Source organism: Phalacrocorax carbo, chromosome 9 (assembly GCF_963921805.1).
Source record: "Phalacrocorax carbo chromosome 9, bPhaCar2.1, whole genome shotgun sequence".
Lineage (NCBI taxonomy): Eukaryota > Metazoa > Chordata > Aves > Suliformes > Phalacrocoracidae > Phalacrocorax > Phalacrocorax carbo.
The window spans coordinates 8,655,440-8,674,934 of record NC_087521.1 but is presented as its reverse complement, the minus strand read 5'-3'; the positions used below and the strand labels follow the sequence as shown (position 1 = coordinate 8,674,934).

Genomic DNA, 19,495 nt, shown 5'->3' with positions numbered 1-19,495 from the left:
AACTGCATCTCTCTTGCAAAAAAAATCAACAGCTAGAAAAACCAATGAGTATATTACAAACTAGAATGACTCATCACATAAACTGGAACTACTCTCACTTGAACATAATGCAAGTCAACAGACTTAGAAGTCCCTACTTATCAAAAGCACTACACACTCAGTGTTCTTAGATATTCTGAATGCTTGCAAACATTTTGGCTATCAAGTTAAATTTGCTTTCTCCATCATTACAATAATTTGTGCTGCTACTATTAAAAGTTTTCTCTGACTAATTTTAAAGTTATCGGCCCTGAACCACAACTTGCAAATAAAAAAAAAAACAACCAAACCCAACCACGAAAAAACCAAAAAATTAAACAACCCAAAAACCAACAACAAATAAAAAACACACAAAAAAAACCCAAAAACAAACAAAACAAAAAAACCCACAAAACAACCAAAAAACCCCCGAAATACCAAACCAAAAACCAACCAAATCCCAACAAAACCAAGAGGTACATTACAGAAAACTTGAAACAGATCTTGTACTCATCAAGAGTTTTAACCACTACAAAAAACTTAGAATGGCCTGTAACTTCCGACTCAGGCTGCCTCTCAACAGGCCAAAGCCAAAAGTAGAGGCTTTGGTAAGATATCAGGGGGTTTACTAGCACAATGCCAGAAAGAGAAGATTCCCACACCATACTAGATCAACACAGTTTAAACATAAATATCCAACTTGGAGGAACTGTCTGTCAACGCAGTAGGATGATTCTGAATACTATATTTCAATTTCTATGTGGCATGATTATTTCAGTCAAAAGCACATAAACTATTGGTTTCAAAAACATTTAAGTTTCCCAAAAATAACAACTTCAAAGTGTTTTTAACTATATGTTTTTATACCCAGAAGACATCATTATCTATGCTTATGAGCAAGCCTTAAGAAAATTTAGTGCCCTTTAAATCAGTCATGTGTAATTCAAATCACAGCTGCATACCAGGAAGTGAAATTCAGAATTTAATCCATTAGTAAAATTTAACTATGGTCTACTTGAACAGAACTTATTTCTAAATGCTATTCAATTACTATCAGATTTAAGGTAAAAGGACATTTTTTAAATGCTATAAAAGACAATATTACAAAGGTCAACTTATTTTGAGACAAGAAAGAAAATATCTAACTGACCAGGAACACTCCTGATTTAATGTTAAACGAAAACTATATGCAAGGCAATGATTGCCGACCTAAAATGAAAGTCTAAACTACAAGGAGTATACATCCAGTACCAATACTACCCTGATATAATAATTTTTGACTTACTGTTTTAAAAATGAAGTAATTATCAAGCATAAAGATCAAAATAAAACGTAAACTTTTTCACACAGCATATCACATTATTATTTAGAAACCTATACTAGGCAGGCATTTTGTTCACTTTTTTTATGTTTGAATGAAGAATTGTACTGGTAGCACAGCTTTCAACTTGATTATCTGCTTGCCCACACTAGGAAAATGCAATAGTCAGTAAAACCACTATACAAAGTTTCCTTTTCATGCTCATTTTGGAGTTCTAGCTAGACAACTGAGAATTAAAAAGAAACCACCCCTTTCATTTACCAGCCCTAAACTTCATTCCAACAGCCAGAACTGCAAGAACTGAAAGAACCAGTTCTACCCGAGAATTCATAAAGGAGCTTTTTTTTTTTTTTTAAAATAGATGTTGTGATTAACAAAGAAGGATCTGTGGACCAAATTCTGCCTTCACTTACTCATACGGAAGGAAGGCTGCACGTGAACATACAGAGGTGAGAAGAACCAAAACTTATTGAACAGCTGACTAGGTAGACAAACCATCTCATTCCCTCAGGTTTGCTAGTTCGAAGCAAGGTGAGTAGAAACTCGGACAAAAATCAAATGACGCTGCAACAAAATTTTAAAGCACCTGTTTCAAAATTGGATGCAATTCTCACATATTTTGACTCTTCCCTTCTTACAATGCACCAGAAGTTGCAGATAAAATTTAACTCAATCAACTTACCTTCTTATCTTCTTTTGCTTTATGGGGTTTCTTTTTCATTTTTTTATCATCCAATTCTTGATCCGATGTAATAGCAGGGTTATCTATGCCACCCTTCCACGTTTCAACAGGTGAAAGAAGTGGGTCTTCTTCACTTCCACGATGCCTTCCTTTTCTTTTCGTTTTAGAGGTGGTGAAAGCTTCATCATCACTTGCATCTGAATGTGTTCTCCTATAGTACGACTTAGCTTTGCTGAACAGTGTCTTAGACTTATATTTGTATTTTGAAGGCCTTCTCTCCCCATGACTTTTGGATATTCTATCAGAAAAACCATTTTCTTCCTCACCTTGGGTATTTATAACAATTGAGTTTCGAACTTTAATAATACGATTCTGACTATCATCTGGAACCGCGTAGATGTCATCTGCAAAGCCTTTATGTTTGAAAATGGTGTCAATAGGTTCAGCGTAGTTGTCAGATTGGTCTATATCTTCCGGTGGCGCCGCAGGCACTCGCGAAGGTTGCTTCCTGGGGTTTTTGCCAATACCTGCCTCAATGGTTTTCAGGAGGTTAGGATCCAGTTTTTTCACATTTGTTCTTGGAACAAGTGGTTTCGGTTTTATTGGAGGAGGCACTTTATGGTTGCGTTCATGGTCATGACAATTGAGTGGTGTACTGTGAATGGGATACTCGTTTCCTTCCAAATCCAATCGGTACTTTGAACGGTCACTAGGTGCTGGGAGTAACCTTACATCGTCACCAATTGGACTGTAAGGTGGTGGTCCTTCAGTATCATCCTCTGAATCTGGATAATTATAGTCAAGGGAACTTCCTCTGGGAGATCTTGGAAAAACATCTTCACTTGTATGCGTTGTTTCCCTTGTGCTGTCTGACATGTAAGAACTTTCAATCATGTTTTTCTTCTCTAATACGTCACTGAAGAACAATGTGAAGACCTCAGTTTGGCGATGATATTGAGATAATGAATATAAAGCTGTAAACTTTGCAGTAATCTCTGTTGCTATGTGTTCTCCTTCTGTCATGAGTTCCTTGATTGCTTCATTCTCAAAGAAGTCTGCCTGGCTATCAGTAACAGCCACTAACTGGACAGGAATCGTATCCTGAACTTCAGAAAGAAATGCCCGAAGCATTCCCATGGATGCCTTCCTCTTCGCAGAGTACACCAGTATATATCCATGAACAAGTTCATCTTTCCTTACACCAATCGAAGAATGATATGACAATATAGTTATCTGTATTCGACGCCTCTTCTCACCTATTATTTTATCAAGCATCAAAGAATTATTCTGGCCAGCCTGAGCAGCACTACAGGAGTGGGAGTCAAGGAAGGGTGAAAGAATAAGATCCACACTAAATGGATCACCACACATGGCACACATGACAATTCTTAAGTCGGCTTCCGACAGATCTTTAATGGTGGGAACTGGACTTACAACATCAAAATTGTGTTTAACTGCTTCCAATACTCCCCTCAGAGCTTGTTTTATTTGGGTCTCATTAAATTTGCGTGGATATGTACCAGCAGGCACATCTACAAAAGGACACTGTAATTTGTTTGCCAATTGCTGTCCCTGATGTCTCAGAATAGGTAGATTCTTGCTAACACTGTCCCTCTGGTTAGCCAGTATTAAGGTAAACGGCAGATTAGCCATATACCTGTCTCTCCTTATCTGAGATGCTTCAGCCCTTATTTTTGCAATGCACTCCCCAATAAAATTCAGTGATTCAATAGAGTTAAACACACAGAAACAACCGTGTGGTTTGAAGGTTGAGGTCCACAAATGAGTCAAAAGGTATGGGGATTTTGCATCAACTGGCCTAAGATCTAGTTCATATATTTTTCCATCTAATGCATATTCATCATCAGTGGATTGTGTCCGAATTTCATTTGCCAATTCTTGTGCAAGGCCATCTTTGCCCAAAATGAAAAGATTGACTTTATCAATGTTGGCACTATCGTGGTATAAATTTGAGCGGCCATGGTCTAGTTGCAGAAGACTGTTGGCAAGTAACTGCTCTACTTTAATGTCCGTGCAATTCTGGCCACTGAGACAAGTTTCTTTAGTTGGGTGATAAACAAATCCTATGTGTTTAAGCAGAAGAGATTCTCTATCAGGTGCAAGTTTCTGTAAAGCTTTGTATCTAGGTTCTTCACTCAGAACTGCGTGAATTTCACTCATTTTATCTGAACTAGGTGTCGCATTAAGGTCCAGGTCGTAAAACAGCTCTGAATGTTCAAAGAGCATTTCCTGAAACTCCTCTTTGGCTTTTTCAACAATCTCCCTCTGATGCCTACCATACACTTCCTTGCTATCAGCATCAGTGATGTATTTGAACGCCTCATCCTCCACTACAAAACATATAACTTCTTCCCATGGCTGTCCGGGTGAAATGAACTGGATTTTCTCAAGAGTTTTTTTGAATTTCTCCTTCATTTCAACCCTCCTTTTTTCAGATATAAGATGTTGCACATGGTTTTGATAAACTTTTTCTGCCTCTAGCGTAGTGAGAAGGTCAAATGGAATCCTTCTGTCATTCACTTTATCTATATGGTCAGTTTCATCCCAGGGTGTTTTTTCAAGCACTACAAAACAGGACTGGAAGTCAGGCCTTTTCTCCATTAACTTCAAGGCTTCTGACCAGCTCAAGTGTTCAATCTCATCAAGATTTGACAGAAGAGTATTAAGGGCTCTTGGCAATGCATTAATGTATTCTTCTTTTCTTTTTCTAATATGTTCCTGTTTAAGCTGCTCTATGTGTTTTGAAAATGTGTTTTTGGCCTTTTTTGTTCCTTCCAAGTTTATGTACTCTTCATAATCAGGGTGGTTTTTCAGTTTATTACTAACAGTTTTCCAAGTTGCATGATAGTCTCTCACAGTTTGGACAAGTTTTTCAAACTTATCTGTTGCTGTAACAACTAACTGTCTTTGAGTTTTATAGGCATCCAGATAGGGGATTATTTTAGGTTTACCACGAGTTTTATCCATCATTTGTACCAGTGCTGTAAAACATGTTTCAACATTGACATTGAATCTTGCCGACGTTTCCACTACCACAAGGTTCTTCTTATTTGAAGCAAAGGCTTGAACCTCTCGCAGATAATGGTCCACACATTCATCACATTTCGTTGCTGCTATTATTATGGGTTTTTTAGATTTTGAGAGCTGGATATAGAGATTATTCACAAATTTAAGTTGATCATCAAACTTCCGATTGCATCCTTGGCTTACGTCAATGCACAATAAAAACCCATCTATGCTTAATTTCCCTTCAGGCATTTGTTTTTGCTCAAAGTCTTGCTCCAAGCCTAGCTGATCTGTGCAAATGTACATTAGTTTTTCTGCTGACTGCAGTTTGGAGGCAGCTGCACGTTTTATATATGGTTGTAAATTCGTACTCCGATGAGGCAAGAAAGTCTGATCATCAATGAACTCAGTCTGTTCAATTACATGAATTCTGCACTCAATTCCATCCTCACCACTTTGTGTTACGTCACCCCAGTACAAAAAGTGATCATTGTTAACAACTCTTCCTCCAAAGTCAATTGTGCTAAGCACAGAGGTATGCTCAGGATAATATTCATCTGCTTTTGAACGAACGAATCTATTGCACAAACACGACTTTCCAACTCCACAATTACCTTTATCCTTTTCAGTTCCAGACAGTCCAACAACACTAACAGCATAACATGGGGGACGTGGCTCTTTGTTTTTTGCCATCATAACTTTCCTCTCATCCTTTTGCAATTTTCAAGGTAGCTGCATGCAGTTTTCATTCTGGAAAGGTTCCTACAAATTTAAGTTGTATATCCAGGGTTCCAGAAATAGCTTTCAGTTGTTCTTGCTTTAGCTTGTCATTGAGAGAACCTCAGCTAATTAGGATGAGAAGCATCATCTTCCTAAAGAAAACAAAGAGGGGGAAAAATTTTTAAAGATTGCAGGTATTTCCTTCTAATATTCATGAGAGAAGAGATTTTAGAAAGCACTTTTGCTTGCTCACCCTGAAATTGTTTTCTATGTGTATGAAAATTTTACTACTACTACTGAGATCTTAAACTCATAATTAATTCATTTTAATGCCATTGATATTATAAGTTTTAAAATAAACAGGTTTTAGGCACAGTTTAGTAACAGTTCATCACCTATTTTGATAGGTGATCAGCATACTTCTCAAAGAAAAAAAACAAAACACCCACCACCATACCTAAATCCCAAATCATTGTTTTCCTTCATAGCTTATGGGCCCTAGAAAGCATTTTCCACTACCATAAACACAACATGAAAACCTCTAAATGCAACCCAATATTCACATACACATACCTCTATTCACGCTCATACTTCCACTAGATAGCATGCTTACTTATGTGAATAACATGACTTTTGTGTGCATTGGTAGGTTTGGTTTTAGGTTGCAGTAAAGGAACTTTCAAAATAAGAAGCTGTAAAACCAGTAGGTTGGCAATGTAGCTTAGCCGGTACCTATTTGCAGAAGTAAACTATTTGTATACTAAAAGTAATCTAACAACTGTAAACCAAAAATACTATATCTACACTCAAACTTCCACAGAATTATTACAAGGTTCCAGTGGCTTTATTGAAGCTGTTGTCAAGTATAACTATTACTACTAGCTCTCAGTTATTAATCAGAAGACTTTGCTAACATATATACTGCAAATAGAAAGATATTTACTGTTTCAGAGACAATTACATTATGATGAAAACATAAAAAACTGAATGGCTGAATGACTGGGCCCAGCAGGTTGTGATCAGTGGCATGAAATCTAGTTTGGGGCCAGTAATTAGCAGTGTATTCCAGGGGCCAATACTGGGTCCAATACTGTTCAACATCTTCATTAATGACTTGGATGATGGGGCAGAGTATACCCTCAGCATGTTTGCTGATTACCAAATTAAGAGGAGTGGCTGATACACCAGAGGGTTGTGCTGCCATTCAGGGAGACCTTGACCGGCTGAAGACACAGGCTGACAGGAACCTCGTGCACTGCAAAGTCCTCCATCCAGGAAGGAATAACCCCATGTACCAGTGTACGCTGGGAGCCAGCTGGCTGGAAAGCAGCTTTGCAGAAGAGGACCTGGGGATCTCAGTGGACAGCAAGCTGAACATGAGCTACAAACGTGCACTTGCGGCAAACAAGGCTCGCAGTATCCTGGGCAGTATTAGACAAAGCATCGCCAGCAGGTCAAGGTAGTGATCCTTCCCCTCTATGCAGCACTGGTGAGGCCACACCTGATGCACCGTGTCCAGTTCTACAGTACGAGAGAGATACGGAGCTGCTGGAGAGTGTCCAGCAAAGGGCCGCTAAGCTGATTAAGGGACTAAAGCACCTCTCATATAAGGAAAGGCTGGAAGATCTGGGCCTGTTTAGTCCAGAGAAAAGGCAGCTCAGGGGGATCTCATCAATGTGTAGAAATATTTGGAGCAAAGCTGCAAAGAAGGCAGAGCCAGACTCTTTCTGGTGGGATCCAGTGACAGGACAAGAGGCAGAGGGCACAGACTGAAACACAGGAGGTGCCATATGAATACCAGGAAACACTTTTTTACTGTGAGGCTGACTGAGCACTGGCACAGGTTGCCCAGAGAGGTTGTGAAAGCTCCCTCGTTGGAGATATTCAAAAGTCATCTGGACATGGGCCTGGGCAACCTGCTCTACAGAGCAGGGAGGCTGGCCAATATGACCTCCAGAGGTACTTCCTACATTGTTCTATAATTCTGTGAAAATATTTTGATAAAAATACTTTTCTAAGTTTCTTTGTAAAAAGAGAACTGTCATATAGCACTATAAATGAAAGGTACAGACTACTGTACTTAACATATTTGGTTTTACATTTGTGGAGTACAAAACAACAACAAATTTATGTAAATAAACCTGTAAATAGCCCTTATATGAATAAAAAAAGTATAACAAGCATCAGTAGTGAAATTTTAGTCTCAATGTTTCAGCTTTATTTGTTATGTATGCTGTCATTCTTAGAAACAATTTGTTGAGAATGGTACTGTAGTACCTTCCTTTCGTTTAAAAAAAAAGCATAGGATCTGTCACCCAAAAAAGCTCTCAAAATCTGCTTTAATACTTGTAAAGCTACTTCACGGCTGCTAAAACATATCTGAGTTTGAAGACATGCAGCAGTAAAAGTAGTATTTGTGTCACTAAAAGTTGCAACAGAAGATAAAAATACTGAAACCTTTACTATCTTGCACAGAATCATTGCCTGGCCAACAGAGCTTTCCAACTTACTAACACCTAGAAATAGAAAACCAACATTCTGATCAGAAACAATATTTGTAATGAAATTCATTGACCAAAATATTAAATAAAACCCACACATATAAAACCAGCTTTCAGTTATAGGAACCATAATCAAGGAAAGGCTCTTTTTTATAAAAAAGTATCAATTTCATTACAAAATGAAGAGGAAAGTGAACTCAGTCTAATTTTTATACTTGAGAGTTTTCATTTTACAAGAACTGAAGCTTTTATACTGTGTTTAGGAATGATTTTTCTTTTTTTCTTTAAATCAGTTTACTCAAAGACACATTCTGAAGGACAACTTGTATTTTAAGTTTTGCTTTTTACTGTTTCCACTGTGTTTTTTATATTCTTAAAACACAGAATTTAGAGCTAACAGAAAATGGCTCTGGGAATAAAAATACTTTGCAAAAGTGAATCCTTCACAAGCAGTGTTTATATTACTACAAATAAACCCAGTGTTTTCTTTCTAAAGCAAAGCTTATCATAGTATCATCATTCAGACTATTAGAATGAGAAGTTTAGTCAGCATTTCCACTACAAAATGTTTTCTGTTTACCACAGCACAATACAGATTCAACATGGACTAAACTAGAGCACAAAAATCTTCATCCACGTGTTTATTTCATTTAATTGGGAAGACGCTGTCAATTTGCAACTAGTTTATAAGAAACAATCAACACTTTCAGATATCCTACATCCTCGGGTAGCACAGGTTCTTCCTCCTCCAGCAATAAATGTTTTGTCAAATCAATACATTTTTAAGTGAATAAGTACAAAGAGTAAGGTGAAATGGGACACTGTCGAAGTGAAAACAGTCTCCCACAAGATTTCTGACATGGAAGGTTTTCACCATAGTGGGAGTTGAATCACTAGTTATTTAAAACCACTGTGGTTTTCTTTTCATTTTTTATACAGTTTCTTTTCTGCACTGATCGTACAAAGCAAAGTCACAGAATGAAATCTATGTTAATTTAGTAATAAACCTGGTAAAAACCTGACATCATAATGGCTTCACATTTACTATGTAATCATTATTAAACTGCTCCCCAAATGGTAGATTTTTCTTTTCAGTATACCACTAATTTAAAAGGTACTTTGTTTTGTACATTTTTAAAATATTCACACTGGAAATTCATGCTAAGTTAGTTCAACTACCTTACTTCAATCTGCCTAATTCTGTTATAACAAATTGAAAACAGTCCAATTCATTACCCCTCCCGCCTTCATCTTTGTTACAGATTCAAAGGAGGAGTAGTTTGATTTCCCCAACTTCAGACTTCAAATTGAAAATAATGGAGCGTTTCTATGTTTAAGTAGAAAAATTTTTAAGAACTACAGAAGATGCAAAGTGTATGACATCACTGCCCGAAGAATCTCTGACCTTCTACAGTTGTACCATAGGACCTTGTCTCTACAGGCTTTTAGATCTCCAAATGTAGTTATAAAGAAAATAAGGTGTAGTGTCTTGTTTTTATTCACCCATACCTCCCCCCTTAAACACAAGATTATGAAGACCTAAAGCCCCAAACTTACTCTTAGGAAAACAAGGCCCAAAGCACAGAAGATTATCCTGCTGTGATCTTCCTGCAGTAACGTCACAAATTTAAACAGTGTCCTTCAGTAAGTCCTTCCCTGAGGGATCTGAAAACAACAAGTAAGATTCAGTAATAATTTCAAAAGTATGAAAGCAGAAGTAGCAATCAGAGAAGGTACAACACTCCACCTAGGCCTAAGGATTGTTCTCCTCATTTTAAACCTACAAACAGAACTCAGAGCTCAAGCTGGTCTTCCTCTAAACTTAGAGAGTACAAATCCTGTAAGCACAGCTACAGGATTTAACCTGGGACAGAGAGGGCACAATTCTCCCTAAGTGACTGTGATTTCATAAGCTCAGCTTGGTATTTAACAATACCAAGGTTGCAGAATCCTCTTCTGAGAAAAATGAATATAATATCTCAGATAAGACACAAAATGTGAGATATAAAAATCACTAATTACTTGTAGAAGAATTTGGAATTGTAAAATATCTAGAACATAGTTATGTAAGATGAAGTTGGTATAGACAGTAAGTACAAAATATATAAAATGAATGTACATCTAAATACATGTATATAAATTTTATTACCAGAAAGAGTACTGCCTACTTCCAAACCCTTTTACCTGTAGTACAGCACTTTATGGCAGAGATGCTGCTACAAAGTAATCAAAAATGGAACTCTTCCACAGAACTTCTACTGTTTTTATCCATGCAAAACCCAGACTTTGAATGTCAGGACAGTGATGCATATATTAAGATGCAGAAAAGGAAAGGAACTTGAAGCACTTGCCCTGGATCAGTCACCATCCCTGGAGGTATTTAAAAAACGTGTAGGCACTTAGGGACATGGTTTAGTGGTGGACTTGGCAGTGCTACATTAATGGTTGGACTTGATGATCTTAAAGGTCTTTTCCAACCTAAAAGATTCTATGATGTAAGCCTAAGGAAAGGTGTCTTTTTTAAGCAAGGTACAGCACCATGCTGTATATGTGATAAACATAATATCAAGAAGGTATGGCAGAGCTTTTTCTTGGTCTGACACTTATGATTATATTCTTAGCAATTCCAGTTTGCTTTGGGAATAGCATGGCTAACTGAAAAAGTCTAAGCTTTAGTAAACTTTCTTTTAGACAAAAAAGGTCCAGCAACACTGATAAGCAACAAACCAATACCACAATAATACTGCAATTCTCAGCTTGTGGTACCAAACAACAACAAAATAATCAGGCAGCAGGCTATCAGTCCTGCACTAAGCCTGCCCTAGCCGCAGAGCTAAACTCTATCACTTGAAAGAGAAGACAGGAGGTAAGTCACACTCCCTGCCCTTATGCCCTAGCTGTGGCACTCCTCTACATCCACAGCTAGGTGAGCAGAGCAGATAGTTGCGCATGAGGAAATGGACTACGTGACTCTGAAGGAGAGTCTGTGGCAGAGCAGACAGACTGAGAGAAGAGTGTCTCTGCCTGCAAGAATGCATCTGGGGCTTGGGGGAGGGGGACACCAGCCATTTTGCAACGCACACTGCCATAAGAGAAAGCTCAGAGACAGGCCCCACAACATCAGCTAGAAGGAGCATTAAGAGGCCAGAGAAAGCCCTATTTTCACATACATGTTTCTCAAAGTCTTCTGAGCTGAATTCTAAACATTGGCATAGAATGCCATGTTATTAGCAACTAATGAATACTAAAATAGTTATCACCTATCATTATTTAGTAATTGTCGCTGCACAGGAACTTGTAGATGGGTCCATAGCCAAGAAAATCACTGATAAATGCTGAGTATTTCTGAATACCTTCCAGAATTGTTTTCTGAACCTAAAAACAGTTACCATCTACAGACCTAACATGTCTGAAGCAGAAATGTTGTCTGGAAGCATCTACAGAATTGCCTATGACCACAACAATTTAAGCACCTGCAAACAATGCCAACAGGGAAAGTGTTTTCCCACAGTCCTTTACTCACTCTCTAATGTTGTCTAGATGCAACAGTTTATGGACCAGTATGTTTCAGGGTTAGTTTCAAGTACCATAGTCTTGTGACAGTGTTTGTAAATCAGCTGGGCAAGCAAAGAAAAGTACAAGTGAAAACAAGGGCCATCACAGTCTAGTCTGCTTTGCAGGGTACAAGAATGCACCAACAGTTACTGTGGCCTCTACAGCTGATCACAAAGTAAATGCAAACACAAGAGATAACACTGAAATGGTTTGTAGGATGACTTTAGAATGCACAGCACTTTCAAATACCAGAAGAAAATGATTCCAAGGAAGTTACAGCTCTCGATTCAGGCTACTGCTAACAGTAAGTTTTTATACCAAGTCATCCCTCACTTCACACTTTGAGAACCAAAACTTGGCAGTGGAAAATATTTAGTACGGTATCTGAATTCCAAGACCTATCAGCACATCAGTAATTACAGCTCTACCCAAAACTTACCAGAATAACAATGCAACTATTTTCACGTCAAGAACCGGGGGATGGCGGGGTGGGGGGGTGGAATCTAATGCTGATGTAGATTAAAGTAACTTGTTACTTCTCATTTAATATTTACGAAGAGGTATCTTTTCCATTCAAACAAGCATAGGAAATCATCTCTTTAAATCTAAATCCTTCTTAGAAAATAAACCAGATATGGAGTATACCAATGTCATCAACAATTTCAATTCACCAAAGTCTGTTGATTTCTAGCGATTTAACGTGCCCTGTCCTCTTTACTAACATGCCAATATTCTTGCCTTCACAAGTGCTGGTAATCTTAATAAGTAACTTACAAACAAGGGCAAATACAATGCTCCCTGGTAAAATTCCCCAAGTACCAGCCTACACTAGGAAAAAAAGGTTCAGGTTGCTTATCAGGAAATAAGCTTAAACAAGAAATAACAAGGTAGTAAAGGACAATGCCTTGAAATGTCTTCAGTAGTGACACTGACTGAAAAGGAATACAGTTTAAGTGTTACAGTGATTAGTCATGCTAGGTAAATGAAGGATGAGAATGGATTACCCCAACTGCTCTTCATTTCAGATTCGGTTAGAACAATGGCCAACTACCATCCCTAAAGGAGTTATGTAGCCTAGATAATTCTTTGCATACAAAAGCAAACTAATTGATTTATGAAAAAAAAAGAGAAGAAACCTGACCGCCCAACTTCATATTACGGATCAATGCAAAACCATGTTTTAAAACAGTTAAAGCTCTTAGTTCTTAACTTCCAAGTTTACTAAATTTCTCCTATTAATAACAATACTCTGAAAACCTTCAGTGTGTTACCCAAAATTAAATCAAGGCCTAAACTTTATTTCTAAATTGAAAACAAAACATCATTCTTTAGCTAGAATCTAGCATTCCAGGGAGCATCTATTATCATTGCTGTTCACAAAAAACAACACAGCAAACAAAAAAACCACCCAACCTACATAAATTAGACCAAAGCACAATAAACAGCTAAACTGCAAATGTTCAAATTACCAGCATTTCAATACTCTGAACTTAGGCCTCTCAAGTTACTTATCTACAGATTTCTGAATATCTGAGAGCATTCAATATAGGTTCAAAGCCCATATTTTAACAGCAAAGGTAACGATACAATTTTACAGGAAAAATGAATCCTTAATTCTTTTCACACAGGGGAAGCTCCTACTAAAGTCACGCATACTGCTCAGAGAAGCTTCTTAGTGCAAGACAAGCTGATCAGGCTCATGTACAAAGTTATTCAGGAAGAATACAAAGGAACTAATGGAGAAAATTTACAAAGGGGATCCAAGAAATAACTGACAAAAACAGAAGAAAGAGAAGCAGATGAGGAAGGAGGGATCAAGGTAAGGACAGAAAAAAGGGCTAAAATGCACTTCCTGCAAAAAAATAAATTTGCATTCTGGCAGCAGCAACTTCAACAAATTTCACTGATCCACGTATCTGGATCATTTCATGTTATTTTGCTTGATAAGGAACTGCAGTATAGAATTCAGGACACGGCACCATAAGTTTTGAGACTTAATTCAAACAGTAGTTTGTTGTTTAAGCTTGTACAAGCCATATGCATAATTTTTACTTGTGTAAAATGAGAACACTGGTTATCCATTACTTCTTTAAGTTAAGAAATGAGCAAGTGAAAAGCCATATGTAAGCAGCAAATAATATTCTGCACACTAATTAGCAAACTTAAATTAATGCCAAGATGCAACAATATACACATTTCCAAGGTTGTGCACGCAGGTATTGGTTTTACTTCTTCAAATGCTAATTTCTTCTGTTATGCTTGTATGTGAACTGATGTAGAATTGCAAAAATGGGTGGGAATTGTAACTCAAAGCCAAAGAAACAGCTCTAATTTACCACAAAAATGTAATGTGCAGAGCTAGCCACAGATTAATTAAATCAGCTTCTGATAGGTGTTAGTGACTAGAAAAGCACAGCTAATACTCAAAATCAAAATAACTTCACAACTGCTTCAGATTTTCCTGCGAGGAATCTTGAACACATTTGTCTAAGTATTTCATTGCAATGCATAAATATAAGGAAGTGATGAGAGGGTTCAAGCAATAATCTGTAAAATATAATACCTTTAAGAGTATTTTTCAATACTGATGAGAAAAAAACCCAAGAATATTCCAGTTCACTTACACTGAGCTTTACGGTAAAAATTCTCAGGGGAAAAAAAAGGGGGGGGAAAACAAACTAAAAAACCTATTAGGAGTATTGTGCACCCATTAAGTTAGAAATAACACGGGGTGGGAAGGGGGGGCACCTCGCCATCCCTAACGCGGAATTCTCAGCGTTACTGGGACTACCTGAAACCAAACTTTTCCTTGCAGTCACAAGTACGGCGGAGGGCATTTGAAAACAGCGGGACGCTGAGGTGAGACACGGCGCGATTTACTTTAAACGCCCAGCTAAAACAGCTGAAGGTGGGGGGAAGCGGCCCGCCGGGCGCGGGGCCGGCGCGGAGCGGGGCGGGGCGGGGCGGGGGGGCGCCCCCTAGCGGCCGCGCGGGGCTCCCGCCGGCACGGCGACCTCTCCTCCCCAACACCGCGGGCTCCTTCCAAAAGCATTCCTTCGTTATCACCGAGCGAGGATGCGTCACCGGCTCCCCTCTGCCGGCACGCCGTGCCCGTGCCCGCAGACGTGGCTGCTTTCGGCGCGCCGTGCCCGCACAACCCCGCGCTGAGCGCCCGGCTTCGCAAACTTCCCTTCTTCCAGCAAGGGCCGGCGAGCATCAGCCCCGAAGGGCGCCCTGTACCTGCCGCGCTCTCGAGAGCGACGCACCACGCGCTAGCCTACTGAAAGTAGTGGAGCGCTTCGGAGTTTTATGCAACATACTCCTGAGGGATGCCAGTACGTGGGATTTATCTTCTGTTGAGAAAGTGCTTTTGGAAGTCTTCAGAATCCATCAGCATCCCTTCAATATCTTTATTAAACAGAATGGTATTATTTTTGCATCATCTACTCAAATAACAAGTCCCAAAAGGGAAACTTATACAGAACTATCTATTACTATGATCGGGGCTTTTCTTTCCTGCAAAGTTTGCACACGGAAAAACACCTACAGCTTTAGGAAAGCACGTTTCATCTTTAACCTCAAAAAGATGTGCAGCATTTGATTCTGTTAGTGCTAAATATAGCGTTTTAAAACAATTTAGTCTGAGCCGAAAGTATTTAATTGGATTACATTACACATGCAACACCTTAGCTAAAATAAAGTCCAATACCAGGGAGTGGCAGGCATTTGGTTGCAATTATTTACATTTTTACAACGCTGGCAGCTGCTTTATAGAGGGATACTTTAAAAGAAAAATGCGTACTATTTAAGCTCGGTATGCTCCAAGCTTAAAAGCAACTTGTTATACTGAAACGAGCTAGTGATAATGTAACAAACGCTTAAACAATTTCTGATACTTTAAGTACTACAGACTCTTTTAAAAAACTATGGTATTTGCATCCCATTTCCTAAGCTCTAGTAGCACTGAGTTTCAGTAGAGTGCTTTTAAGACTTTTAGCACTTCTTAAAAATAATTCTCAAAGAAGCACAAAGGAAAATAAACCTTTATACAAATGCACCTGGATGAATATTTGTAATATGCTCATCTTAGATATGTATTATAAATTTTAAATATTACGGGCTTTTTGAGAAAGCACTTAACTCCGGACACTGATGTCGCTGCTGAAATCAGCTGTCATACCGAAGAACCTTAGGAAGGTAAGGCAGCACAACAGAAGAAAGCTCCCTATTAATTCCTCATTCATTTATGAAATGAATATACAAGCATCAGTGCTGTAACTGGCTTCAATGCACAGGTTTAAAATGGACGTCCAATTGACCAGCAAATGCTGTTCTCTCTTTACTGTTTTTACTCTGCAGCGTAGAGTTTTTAAATTTCTATCAAGGATCCTTATTAAGAAAAAAAAAAACCAAAAAACACAAACCTCTAGTTATCTGCTGACACTAAACTAGAGAATACACACATACCCCCACAGGCCTATTTTGGTCTAGATTAAAAACGTTTTCCTCCTACTTAGCAAGGAAATATTCCACGCTGATATCAAAAGCGATACAGGAGAGGGCAAAAGGGGGGTACTGAGGAAGGGTGGGGTAGATTCTGGGGGGAAGGTGACAAGTATGCCTTCCTTTTAAGTAAATGGGTCTTTCTTCTATTTTTAATTAAAACAGTGTTTTATACTCCTTATGTCTTATATACTCCTTATGTCCTATATTTACAACACCGCCACATTATATCTGTGTATCTCTGGTGCTTTCCTTGGGTGGAGAGTCTAAAGGTTATGCTGGTTGAAGGGATTCAAAATGCTTGAAAGCTGCAACACTGCAGCCAGCTACCCTGTTTCAAAGCCTTAAAATCCACCTGGTGGAAAAACAGAAATGCACACGCATCATTAGGAGAGTGAAGTTTTCTGAAATTTAATATCGAGCGATATTTGAAGGTGAAAGGAAGGAGGAGAGGAATTGACAACTGTTCAAATTTAGTAGAGAAGGAACAGAGCAGAGGAGACGAGAATGAGTAGAAGGGGGCGATAAGGAGGAAAAGAAGTACAGAGAAAGGAGAACAGTAAGGGGGGGGAGGCAGTGGGAATGGGAAAAGGGAGGAAGCTAAAGGAGTGGGGGGAAGAAGAGAATGAGGAAGGAAGAAGAGAGGAGCAGGGAAGCTCCCCTTCCTGCCTGCCTTCCTCCCTCCCTGGAGAGCCGTGACCAGCTGGCAGCCTCGTACAGCAGGCTCAGACCCTCCCATTGCTCAGGCCTTCATCACCTGTCTGGGACCAGGCGCTCCGCTCCCTGCCCTTCCTGCCTCCCCTCCCCGGCGCGGCGCGGCCGAGGGGCCGAGCCGGGGATGGGGGGGGGGGCGGGGGGCAGGCACCCCTCTCCCCACGCCAGCCCCAGCCCCTCGAACTGGTTACAGCCAGCGGCCGCCGCACCGGGCTACGGCCGCCGCCGCCTCCCCCCGCTCCCGCTCCCCTTCCGCCCGCCGGGCCGCCCGCTCCGCTCCGGGCCGGGCCGGGTCCCGCGGGACCGGATTCCTCCCCTCACCTCGCACCGTCGGGATCCGGCTCCTCGGCGGCGGCGGGAGCGGCAGCATTCCCGGGACGCTCTCTCCACGCCGGCGCCCCCGGCGGCTTTTCCTCCCCGCGGGGCTCTCTCCGCTCTCCGGCCCGCAGCTCCCGAGCGCTCCCGGCCGCCGCAGCCCCGTCCCGCCTCTCCGCTCCCTCCCCGGCGCTCTCGGCTCAGTAATGGCGGCCGCCGAGCCTCCCCGGCTCTCGCTTCGCTGACGGAGTCTCTCTCTCCCCCTAACTTTACCTCAGCAGCTTCCCTCCCCTCCCCCCCTCCCTCCCTCCCGCCCGCCGCCGCGGCTCAGCGCGCGCCCGCCGGGCCAGCTGCGCGTGCGCGGGGAAGCGCCTCTTCCTGCTGCCGCTGGATTCCCTGGGAAGCCTGGGAGAGTGCGCGCGGCCGGCCGCCAGCTGCGCGCGCCGCCCCGCTCCGCCTCCCCTCCCTTCCCCTTCCCAGCCCGCGCGGGCGCGCGCGCTGAGCACCCAGCTCGTGCCCCGGCGGCCGCGTGGGTAGCGCGAGGAGCCAGGAGGCGGTGGGCCGCGAGTTCTAGTCCCGCCTCGGACAGCGGCGCGGGCCCGGACCGCCGTGGCGATCCCTGCGTGCGTGTGTCCGTCCACGCGGCGCGTAGGCGACGGCGGGGCTTGTTCCCGAGCGGGGCGGAGGGGATGGAGGCAGCTGGAGCCCAGGCTGTGCTCTCACCCAGCAGCCATGCCCCCGAGGGAGGAAAATGGCGGTGGGCTGGGGTGGAATTAAAAGGTGCCAGAACGTTCTCCCACTTCTCTCCTGCCGGGCCGCTTGCAACTTTTCGCAATGTTTCCCACGTTTAGCCAGCATAACACAGCGGCTCTTACTCTTTTTGAATCATTAAAAAAGTGAGGACCGGCAGCAGAGACCGCTCTGGGGCCTACAGACGGAACCTGTGCCTGCCCTGTGAGGGAGGCGTAGGACGTTGCTTCACAAACAGTACCGGCCACCTTGGAAATTCAGGAGTCAGACGAGGCAGCCAAATGTTAATGCACGCTTTTCAGCGTGATCCCCTCGTGCCACCATTTTGCAGGTAGCTAGCGGGAGGTAAAACGCCTCCCCCGCTCCGAGGGGCCTCCTAAGTTGTAATGAGGCCCGCAAAGCACTCGCGCAGTGATGGTGCTGCAGAGCGATCGGTGCGCGTATTTGTGCTTCTGCCTCTGGAGCTTCCACAGGCAGTGGTAGGCGAGGTATGGCATGCAGCAGGAAAATTAGTAAGTAGGTGCTACTCTGTCCACGACAGGGTATCTGAGGGCATCATGCTTGGACGTATTATTTTTGCGTACGCAGAAATGCATATTCTATGCGTCATTTATTACTAAAGATAGTTTTCATGTATGCTTACAAACATACAAATATTTTACTACCAGCTTTACTCCTGGCCTAGTCCAAGTTTTGAGTGTTTTACTTGTAACCATAATATACCAATATACCAATATAACCAAACAATATGGTTTGTTCTGTGCAATTTCACATACCGCATACACATTGTAAAGTTTTACATCTGAAAATTAGGAAATTAAAAGGTTTAAAAATTCAGATCCTTTCTAAAGACACATTGCTGTAAACCTGAATTTTTGAGAAAATTCTAACTAGCTAAATCTTTTTGTGTTAAATTTGAACAAAAAGCCTTGTGTAGGCGCTGTCTTACAGAAAAGTATTTCTAGAAATACTCATCTTGGGTAGGGCCACACTAAAGAGACGTAAAATTATTTGACACTGTAATCGCAGCATCTGCTCAAGAGTTTTTGCAGTAACATCCTAGTTGTAAAAAAAAAAAAGGCAAGCTAAACAAGCCTAAATCAGAACTTAATTTTAATTTGAATTGTCTGATTTTTAGTTTCTTGGGTTTTTTTTCTTCAAAATACCTACCTTGAGGTAGTAAAGCCCCATTTCATATTGCCAGAATCAAAACCTTATATTCCTATGAAAAAAAATCTTTTGAGATTTCTTAGCTTAATAAAATAGAAATTTAAAGGAGTGTGATCTGCATCCTTCTGAAACTCTGCATAGGTATTAATTACCTTAAGCAGCTAATATTAAGGAATTTTCATAAAGTTCCATCTTGTAGAAGACGACCTTTAGGAGACC

At 40.9% G+C, this 19,495-nt stretch overlaps 1 protein-coding gene across 2 annotated transcripts in view; it reads right to left on the bottom strand.

The window, feature by feature from the left end:
• Positions 1-17,642, bottom strand: part of ARHGAP5 (Rho GTPase activating protein 5) — a 51,455-nt gene extending 33,813 nt beyond the window's left edge. Inside the window, exons 1-3 of one of the 2 annotated variants that reach the window (XM_064460233.1) lie at positions 17,363-17,642; positions 9,827-9,934; positions 2,022-5,920 (exon numbers count right to left, since the gene is read on the bottom strand). In XM_064460233.1, coding sequence (XP_064316303.1) covers positions 2,022-5,744 — 3,723 coding nt within the window. In that variant the 5' untranslated portion in view covers positions 5,745-5,920; positions 9,827-9,934; positions 17,363-17,642. The remainder of the gene's footprint in view (positions 1-2,021; positions 5,921-9,826; positions 9,935-17,362) is intronic. The other variant, XM_064460234.1, reaches the window with a different exon arrangement.
• Positions 17,643-19,495: the final 1,853 nt, after the last annotated feature.